General features: G+C 38.5%; 1 protein-coding gene across 1 annotated transcript; it reads right to left on the bottom strand.

Annotated features, from left to right (window-relative positions):
- Nucleotides 1-4,201: 4,201 nt before the first annotated feature.
- LOC127123720 (uncharacterized) lies at nt 4,202-5,012 on the bottom strand. The gene is made up of 2 exons (XM_051053920.1): nt 4,836-5,012; nt 4,202-4,750 (listed from the first exon to the last, which is right to left on the bottom strand). The coding sequence occupies exons 1-2, from the start codon at nt 5,010-5,012 to the stop codon at nt 4,202-4,204; spliced, it is 726 nt and encodes a 241-aa protein (XP_050909877.1).
- Nucleotides 5,013-10,938: the final 5,926 nt, after the last annotated feature.

Raw genomic sequence — 10,938 nt, forward strand, 5'->3', positions numbered from 1 at the left:
GATGCTAGCGCATGATCCCTTAGAAGAAATCGACTTGGGGACTAGGGTAATCAAAAGGCTCACTTATGTAAGTGCCAACATCAGCACATGACTCAAGATTGAAGTGATCCAGTTGCTGAAGGAGTACAAAGATTGCTTCGCATGGAATTACGATTAAATGCCTGGTTTGAGCAGAGATCTGGTCGAACTGAAGTTGCCAATAAAGCCTGGGAAGAAGCCTACCAAGCAGACCCCGAGGCGATTTGCACCCGAAGTTCTGTCGAAGATCAAAGAAGAGATCAAAAGGCTTCTCAGATGCAATTTCATCCACACCACCAGGTATGTTGAATGGATTGCTAATATTGTACCGATAATTAAAAAGAACGATACTCTGAGGGTTTGCATTGACTTCAGAGATTTGAATGCTGCAACCCCAAAAAGATGAGTATCCAATGCATGTGGCGGAAATGCTAGTAGATTCTGCTACATGACACGAGTATCTTAGTATGCTCGACGGATATTCTGGATATAACCATATTTTCATTGCTGACGAAGATGTACCAAAGACGGTATTTCGATGCCCCAAAGGATTAGGCACCTACTAATGGGTAGTAATGCCTTTTGGCCTAAAAAACACTAGGGCAACTTATCAGCGGGCAATGAATTCCATTTTTCATGATTTCATCGAAACATTTATGAAAATTTACATAGATGATATTGTAGTTAAGTCTATTTCAGCGAAGAATCATATAGACCATGTTCGACAATCATTCGATAGAATGAGGAAACATGGTCTAAAATGAATCCTCTAAAGTGTGCTTTCTGTGTGCAGGCAGAGGATTTCTTAGGCTTCGTGGACCACAAAAAGGGGATCAAAATTAATCAGAACAAGACCAAGGCCATTATGGAGGCGAAAGCGCCATCAACGAAGATGGAATTGCAGACGTTGCTAGGAAAGATCAACTTCTTAAGGAGGTTTATATCAAACTTAAGTGGCAAGACTCAAGCCTTCTCACCTCTACTTCGAATCAAGCAGGAAAGCTTTGAATGGGGGCAAGTACAACAAGAGGCTTTCGACAAGATCAAAGACTACCTTATGCATTCTCTAATTCTGTCACCTCCTTGTAGGAATAGAAGTATGAGACTGTACATAGTTGCATCTGATGTAACTTTAGGGAGCATGTTGGCTTAGGAGGATTATAATGGTGTCGAAAGGGCCATTTACTACCTTAGTAGAGTTCTAAATGATGCAGAAACTAGATATAGTATAGTCAAAAAATTATGCCTATATCTACATTTCTCTTGTACAAAACTAAAGCATTATATAAATCCAATTGATGTGTACGTTTCGTCTCATTTCAACGTTATTAAGCATATGTTATCTAAACCTGACTTACATAGTCGAATTAGTAAATGGGCATTGGATTTGACTGAGTATTCTTTAACTTATATGCCTTTAAAATCTGTTAAGGGATAAGTGGTAGCATACTTTATAGTCGACCACTCCATAGTACAAAACTCCTTAAACTATCTGGAGTTTGAGCCTTGGAAGTTGTACTTCGATGGTTCTACTCATAAAGATGGAACGGGTGTGGGGATACTAATTATTTCTCCTAGAAAAATTTAAGTATAAGGTTGAAGGCCTTTGTTCGAACAATGAGGCTGAGTATGAGGCTCTGATAGTCGGCCTTGAGATCTTGTTGGAATTGGGGGCACCTCGAGTCGAAATAATGGGAGACTCATAATTAGTAATAAAACAAATCACAAAGGAGTACAAGTGTGTTAAAGAAAATCTGATTATGTACTTTGTGGTAGCTAGTAGACTCTTATGTAAGTTTGAAGTGGTAAACATTCGATATATACCTCGACTTTAGAATCAAGAGGCCAATGACTTGGCTCAAATTGCCTCTGGATAGAGAATTTTAAAAGAGAAATTACAAGATGTGATCGAGGTCAGAGGAAGAGTAGTGTTGACTAGACTCTCTCCATCAGATTTGGAGGAAACAAAGCTAGGATATGTTGACAAAGAGAATTTCGAGATTCTGGAAATGGATTGTTTGGCAGACGAAGATTGGAGAAAATCAATAGTAGAATATTTAGAAAATCCAACAGCATCTACTAAACAAAAAGTCAGGTATCGAGCTTTAAGATACATTCTTATGGGAAACGAATTGTTTAAAAAGCCACCTCAATGAGTCTTACTTAAATGCCTTAGTGAATCTGAGGCATACATAACCCTCTCCAGTGTCCATAGTGGGCCATGTGGGGCACATCAAGTGGGTCATAAGATGAAATGGATATTATTCCGATAAGGAATTTATTGGCCTACCATGCTTAAGGATTGTATGGAATTCGCTAAAGGGTGTCAAGAGTTCCAAGTGCATGCAGGCATACAACATGTCCCTGCAAGTGAACTCCGTTCGATTGTGAAACCTTGGCCTTTTAGAGGTTGTTCGTTGGACATTGTTGGAGAAATTCGACCAGCGTCATCTAAAATTCAAAGATACATTCTAGTGGGTATAGATTATTTCACAAAGTGGATTGAGGATATACCTTTGACGAATGTCGACCAAGAGACTGTAATCAAATTCATTCAAAAGTATATTATCTATAGGTTGGAATCCTATAAACTATTACAACGGATCAAGGATCAGTTTTCACTGGTTGAAAAGTCCAGGAGTTTGCTAAGGAAAAGGGGTTCAAATTACTAACGTCTACACCCTATTACGCTCAGGCTAATGGTCAGGTCGGAGCAAAGAATAAGGTAGTAATTGGTCTAATTAAAAAGCATGTCGGAAAGAAGCCAAGAAATTGGCATAAGACATTAGACCAGATTTTATGGGCATATCGAACCCCGTCTGAAGAGGCTACAAATACTATGCCTTTCCGATTAACATATGGTCATGATGTTTTTTTGTCAGTCGAAATCTACTTACAATCAACAAGAATTCAGAGGCACCATGAAATTCCATCTGAGTCTTATTAGAACATGATGTTGGATGAATTAGTTGACTTAGACGAAGAAAGATTAAGTGCCTTAGAATTATTAAAAAGGCAGAAAAATAGAGTAGAAAAGTCGTATAACAAAAGGGTCAAAGTTAAATGATTTTTGACTGGAGATTTAGTGTGGAAAGTGATTTTACCCATGGATCGGAAAGATAGAGCATTTGGAAAATGGTCCCCTAAATGGAAGGGCCCTTTTCAAGTTACACAAGTTTTTTCAAACGGCGCATATGAAATCGAAGAGTTAGTTTAAGATTAAAGACTCTTGAGAATAAATGGGAAGTATTTGAAGAAACATAAGCATGCACTTCATGAGGTAAAAATAGTGAAATAATAATTTATGTAAAAGAGTCAGAGCCATAATGGTAAAATCAACGTCAACCAGATTGCCAAAATGACCAAGTCATTACATAAAGAGCCACGAAGGGCTTTAAAAATCATCACATTAGAATTAAACTAAGACAAACACTTCAAATAAATTCTAACCATTTAAAAGGGGAGAGATTCTTTAATTTTCTGGTACTTTGATTTTTGAAGTTGTAAGCGACATTCCCTACCATATTTGTAAGAAGTAAGAGTGTCAATCTCCTCCCCTAGTTTTTGGGCCATTTCCATATGTTGCAGACCAATTTGAACTTCTTTCGCCAACACATCTTCGTCCAGCTTGAGGAGTTCCTATTTGCGCTCTTTAGCCTTGACAATTTTGGTTTGCAACTCTTTGATTCGTTGTTCCCAAGCTTTTATGTTCTTGTCACAGGCTTCGATTTCCTTCTTATTCTTCTCAGAAGCTTTTTCCAACTCAGCACTTTTTGCAATAGATTCAGAGGCTGCTTCCCATTCTGCTGTCTGAGTTTCTGAGTTGCTCTGAATTTTTTCTAAGTTTCTCTTATTCAACCAAGGTCAGCAACAACATAATCAATCAGCATTCCTAAATCCATTACCAAATCTACAACTTCTGAGGAGGCATGTACGACATTGATTTGTTTTACGAGATCTTTGATCTCGTAGGAGGCAGAGGTGTCATTTTCTAAAAGTTGGATTAAGTCAATGTCGAAGGATTTCTCCTTAAGTTTCTGGAGCACTTCACTACCAGATTGGCTTGTGGTTGGACCTCTTGACATTGTCGAAGTGCTGGGAATTTTCTCTAACAAGCTACCTCTAGAACTAATGATGGCCTTCAGGTATTCCAATGGATTGCTTCATTTAAGCGCTTCTAACTCTATAGGAGATAGGGGAATGACAGTGTCAGTCGAAGGCCTTGTGGCGTTGTTGGCAGTATCAGCTTTTGAGTTGGTCTTGGATTGTTCTGGTGTTTGTTGATCTTCTTAGACATTCCTTTCTTCATCACCAACATCATTTGGATCCTCATCCTCGTCCTCATGGGTTCTTCGTCGAAGTTAAACATAGATTGATCTTCTTCTTCTTCATTATCAGGATCATCCAGGTCTTGGTTAGTTTCGGGTGAACCATCTTCAGATCCATCTTCAGGAATTTCCCTAGGGTCTTGCATTCCTGCATCTTTTTCCAATGGGGCATCTTCATTTTTCTCATCCTCAAGTTCAGAGCCACTAGTGTGGGAATGTTGAGTAATGATTTTTGGTGGAGAGTTTTCCTTTTTTTCTACAGCAGGATCGTTCACTTCGTCCATAGACCCTTTGTCAGAGTCAGGAGGAGTTATGGGATGATAAGTGGGAGCCCTACTGCTTTTAGGCTGAATTGTAACGATGATCGATGTGACAGTTGGATGTTGGGGACTTCCTGTAGCAGCCTGAAAAATAAGACAAAGATTGGGTAAGTCAAAGGCAAAAGAAGAATGTAGTTAATTAGCCAAAAGTAAAGGTGAGACGTTTTACCTTAGGGTCTTCAATCCCAGGACTGGAGCTATCACTCTCCATTTGTTTTGGCGTCTTCTTCGACTTAGGCTCAGATTCAGCCCCGAGTGTTTTTTGGGCATGAGGTCTCTTTGATGCACTGCTTTTTGTTTTCTGATGGGCAGGAGCACCTTGAAGCTTCAGTTGTTTCTTCCTCATTTGTTTGGTGGGTTTATAGGCATCTAGAGATAAGTCATCGTCATCAGATTCAATGGCTTCGACCTTAATTTATTTTTGCTTTCTTTTCTTAGGGGTTAGCGGTGGCTTTCAGTTGTCCTAAAGGAAAAAAGAGTGTAAATATTTAGCAACGAGAAAGTGATGCCTAAGTCAAAGGTGTTAATATATGGAATGCACATACCTTTGTTGTTGTTGCTTTGTTGGTATCTTTCTCTCTTGCTTCGGTAGATTTTTTGTTGTGGGGGCAGTTCTCTTAGGTGGAACTCTTATAGCTGAAAAAAGAATCAAATTATTACAAAATAAAGAAGTGAGAAGGACCAAGAGAAGGAGTGATTCTAAAAACCTCCCATTCCACACCTTCATAGATTTCAGATTCTATATGAACGTCTTCTATGCCAATGTGAAGGTGCCCTTTGAAACTTTCCAATTTGTGCTTAGTCGAAACCACCCGGTTAGCTTTTTTCTGAGATTCTTATCGAAGAATTTTTATAAAGTCCCCACAGACGAAGCAGTCTGGAAATGGAGGGCTAAAAGCCACACCAAATTCAGCACTTAGCAGTCGAGGAAATTTAGGAGGATACATATTAAAAGTGGTTCGATATCGTTGCTCAGGTTTAACGTATGAAGGTAATTTTAAAAATTCCATTTTTTTTGTAAATTTCTCCTTCAGAGTAACTGTTGCGTCGCGGATGGTTCGACTAAGATCATAAGGTCTATAGGCAGTTTCAAAGTACTTTTGGAATGCTTGGATTTCTTGGATATGAGTCGAAATACCTTTTCTAACCTTATCCTGTACATAAGTAAAAGATTTGGTAAGATGATGATGAAATGCAGGAACATTAAAAAATTTCGTTTCATAGTAATCACTCCACCACAGGTCGAATTCGTGAGTGCAGAGAAAGTAAGGTTTGAAGGCGAATGGACTAAGTTTCGTTTGACCAGCATATCTGGTTATTTGCTTGTTGCTAGTAGCCTCGGTGTGGAATGAGTTGTAAATAAGGAGAGAATTCTTTATTGCGTAGAGGGGTTTTGGGAAGATTTGAATAAGGCTAAATTATCGTGCGATAAGATTTGGTTGGTACGCTATCAGGGTAACCTGACTTTTCAATTGATTGAGTCTCAGGGAGAATACCTTGGGAGTGAGGAATGCTTCCCAGATAGCGACCGATTCAGCTTCTTTATCTTTCAATGGAGAGGTAAATTTCCTAGTAAACCACTCCAGACCACAGGTTCTAAAGGCAAAGGGGGGCATGGCTGGAGTGAATTTATAGCGCTTAGCAAACATCATCACGTAATTAGTGAAGCTTTGTTAAAGGTTTCGACCTTCATCGCTTGGAGTTAACATTGCTAAGCACGTTTCTTCGACTCTCTTATTCTTCACTACTGCAGCATTTGCATCAATGGGTTTGTGAGTTGGAAGACATGCTTCAAAACTAGCATTCAACCATAACTGCAGTAACCAGAAGGAGCCAAAGAGTAGTAAATTTCCTTTTGTTCGAATTTTTTTAAGGGCAGTGACTCCTTCGTCCAGAGATTCATAGAGATTGGCTAAGATCATTTCACTGAGGCATACGTTGTGTCTAGTATGAAGTTGATTTGCCAATGTGAAGAATTTATCGGATACTTAGAGAGACTTCGAACAAAAAACATACCGAGACAACTACAAAGCAAGAAAAGCAATATGCTCAGTGTCAGAGACTTCATCAATATCTTTATCATGGTAATAAGCAATATGCATGGTGAAGGAGACCCTAGAAGTTTCGAAGCCAATGGTGTCTTTGGATAGGAAATATGGATCATAGGTTTCACCCATAGGCTTAATCTATGTGATGGAAGCGATGTCGAAGAGTGTAGGCGTCATCATGCCACAAGGGAGATGAGAAGTATGGTGGGTACTATCCCAAAAGTACAAAGAAGAAACTAGCATAGTCTCGCAATAACCATGTCCTACTTTCGACAATTGTATTAAGTTGAAAATACCCATTTCTTTCCAGACTTGGGATTTCTTTTTCTCAATTTTTTCCAACCAACCTAAATAATCATAGGGATATCAAAATAAAGGACAGGATCGAAATACCCTAAAACCGTTGTTCATATAGGTTAAGTCGATGGGTTCATCGGTCAAAAGGTTACCCTGATTATCTGGATTAGGGTTTTCCTCAGTGTGGGTTTCCTCGTTGACCTTGGGTTTTTTGACGCGAGCTATGGGTTTATACCTATGGTAGGTTGGAAAAAATTCTTTGAGCCTATCAGGATCAACATTTGGGTTGGATAAAGGTCCTAGCATTGCATGCATTTTTCCTGGAATAGAAATAGGAATTAGTACATGTGATTGAAAAATCATCCTCTGTTCTTCAATCAACGGCTTTGGAACATATTGTTGGTTACCCACGGTATTTGGGCCCAAAATCCTGTTAGCAAGAGGAAGGCCCTGAGATTTTCTAGAATCTTTGGTGTTTTTGTTGGATTCCTTGGTGATTTTGCAGATGATGCCATTGCTGAAAGGAAGAAATGAACTGGGTTTTTTGGCTTGAGGAAGATGAAAAGTAGAAGAAATAGTTACTTGAGAAGGGTCAGAATATGAAAAGTTAAGAAAGAATATGAAAAGTTAAGAAAGAAAAAGAAAAAGTGTTGAGTGTGTGTATTTATAAACTGCGGAAGTGGAAGCGGTTTTGGTTAGGCATTAATGAAAAAAAGAATGTTGGCACGTGTCAGTGTAAATGGTCATGATAAGCGGTAGCAACTAAGGCTAGGCACGATTTCCTAAGGGCTAGGAAATGTGATGATTACCTAAAGATCCTCACGTGGATTCTAAAGAGATGTTTTGCTAAAGTTGTCATCATGATTGTGACGTCATAGTAGATGTATAGTTTTGTAATGTCGAATTAGATTCTCATAAACAAAAAATACCTTTTTCTTCGGTATATCGAAAAAGGCATTGTTTGGGGGGCAATTTGTTAGGCGTAAATTTCGACATCAGGTTGGAGATGATAAACTAAGGAAAGAGAATGCTTTTTAGAGTTATCTATGATTTTGACACAAAGCATTCATTATGTGAGGAAGTATTGAAGTCTGCCTTCTGTAAGGGAAGACGAATATGAAACTTAGAAATAATCCCAAGTTTAGAATATCACTTCGACGGAAGAGTTTGTTCGACGTATATTTGAATTTGAATGAAAGAAGAGTAACCGTATTTCATTCTTATCCACTTTTGATAGAAAAGACACGTGAAATGTTGTCCTTAATCGTAGACATATCGAGTGTAAAGTGCCAGTGCCTAGGAGAAGATTCGTTGGCGACGGTTATTTCAATTTAGTATAAATAGGTGTCCTAGTGTTAGGATTAAGGGTTTCAAATTGTTGTACAATCAATCATCTTTACTCAAAGTATCTTGCGTGTTGAGAAACGAGTACAATTGAGAATGTACGTTTGATAACACCATTATATTTATATCAATCAAAGTTTATTTAGATCTTTCTGTTCAGCAATTATCCTTTATTTTTCAGTCATTTATCAAGCATTGTTTTACACTTTACTTACATTTCCGTCATTTATCTTCTTAAAAACGCTTTAAGCAAACATTCCTTACTCAAGGATATTGTCGAAGTGTCCATCTTTTATATACAATTTTAGAATAATAGTGCATGTCCTAGAATCAATCTGGTCGATCCTGCGAGTAACCAAAGTTTCTTTAATTTGGAAGACTAGCGGTTGTTTACCAATTTTCACGGTAAACGGCCAGTTGAATTGGGATAGAAGACCTCTAGTAGGGATCAGTGAACTATACACCAAAGAATTGGGTATAGTGGTCTTGTTAACTCACCGTAGAAATATAACGATGCTTGATTTATGTAATACATTAGACATCAACAGGGAAGAAATAGGGAATTCTAGGCAAAACCTGACCACTTTCTCTAAATTATCAAAACACTCCTTTTATTTTCAATTGCAAATTTGAAAACCCCCTATTGTTACTTTTTATACTTGCACAACTATTAAATAGCAGTTCATGTCGATTCAATACTCTTTTTATTATTGTAATATTATCGGTGAAGAAGAATTGCGACCCAAAAGCGCAGCGGAAATTAAAATTTTCTCCTTTAGAGATCCTTACGAATGGTCATGATCAGTGATAGAATATTTACCTCTTGTGACGGTTGAAACCTTTGGTGCAGATCTCTTGTGACAATCAAAACCTTTGATGCAAATCCACGAAGCGAACACGAACGTTGAACAATGACAACGTCTCTACTCAGTCCACACGAACGGCTTCCTTCAATCTCAGTGCTAGCTGGTACGAATGAAGGCTTTGAGTGAGAGAGAGAGAGAGAGAGAGTGAAAACGAAAAGGAATGCAACCGCCAACCAATGCTTTTGCACAAGGGTTCTATTTATAGAACCACTTGTGTAGGCTTCAAGCTAAAAGCCCACTTAAGTGTATTTTGGCCCATATCTTATAATATGCCCAAAATCACTTAAGCCCATGGTACCTTACCATATTTCGTATTCTACTCAAGTGCACCGTACCTTACGATGTTCTATAATTCACTTAAGGGCACCGTATCTTACGGTATTCCTTATTTACTCTATCTCTCATCAATCCGTCCTTTGTGTGTGACCCTGTAGGTTTTCGCGGCGTTGGCAATTATACTAAATCACGTATTTAACATAATAAACAGTGAGCGGTATCTAGCAACACATCACTGCTACCCAAGACACGAAAATGTCATGTGATCTGACAATTCCTTCTGTGATAATACTTATGTGTATAATTACCCTTTTGCCCTTATGTCTATATTGAACACAAGGTATAGACCGTGTCATCCTTGTCCAGTTCAATATTGGGCCCGTAGACATTTATCCTGTTATGCAGGATGGGCAAATTCCATCTAGGTCACTCATGTCCCTCAGCATGCTTCGTGGAGTACCCATCAACTGTCTTTATGGTTATCCAGTTACGGACAACGTTGGATCAGCAATAAAGCACTCGACTCTACACCTAGGATCCATAGTGGTTTCAGGTCGAAGAGTGGAATACACTATTATCACCATGAGAATAACTTATGACACTTTGCATAACGTTCTATATAGTATTCTCATAGCGGGTCAATCCGGTATAAATATTACTCTTAATATTCATACCTATGTTTAAGACTTAATAACTCTTTATCCATGATCCATGAGATGCGATCATCAGTCTACAAACATAATAGTCTTAATGCTTTAATGTTATCCCACTTCACACTAAAGCTCGACTACGGATACTTTAAGAATAGCGCCCTTATGTTTAATGTGTTCTCATGATTAAGTCACACTTAATACATTAAACGGACTATCTATTCTAGGGACTTTATTAATCAATCATAATAAAGAAAAAGCCTTTTATTAATTCGATACAAGTACCAAAAAGTATTGGCCTCTAGGGCTTACACCAACAATCTCCCACTAGCACTAGAGCCAATCAGGCATACCCCTTATGCCCATTGATCTAGTATGGCCATCATGCTTCTACTGCGCAAGAGGCTTTGTCAGTGGGTCAGCTATATTGTCAAGTGTAGGTACTTTACATATTTTCACACAACGCCTAAGTATGTATTTGGATCGTTGGTGAGATCTAGGCTCCTTAGCTTGTGCGATAACACCATTGTTATCATAATAGAGACCAATGGGATCCACAATACTAGGGACTATGCCAAGTTTATTGATCCAAACAACTTCCTTTGCTGCACTTAAGGCAGCAATATACTCGTCCTCAGTAGTAGAATCAGCAACTGTATCTTGCTTTGAACTTTTCAAGCTCACAGTGCCACCATTTAAGCAAAACACATAACCATTGGAATCATTCATATTAAAGCGTCTCAGCACCTTGTCTATGTACTCTGACTCAGGCCGAGCATTTTATGATCTAT

This window comes from Lathyrus oleraceus, chromosome 2, assembly GCF_024323335.1.
Source record: "Lathyrus oleraceus cultivar Zhongwan6 chromosome 2, CAAS_Psat_ZW6_1.0, whole genome shotgun sequence".
NCBI classification, from domain to species: Eukaryota; Viridiplantae; Streptophyta; class Magnoliopsida; order Fabales; family Fabaceae; genus Lathyrus; species Lathyrus oleraceus.

Coding starts and splice junctions, on each gene's coding strand:
- LOC127123720 (XM_051053920.1), bottom strand. CDS start 5,012: ATGAGGAAGAAACAACTGAAGCTTCAAGGTGCTCCTGCCCATCAGAAA. Junction 4,751..4,835: donor CTGGGATTGAAGACCCTAAG/GTAAAACGTCTC, acceptor CTTATTTTTCAG/GCTGCTACAGGAAGTCCCCA.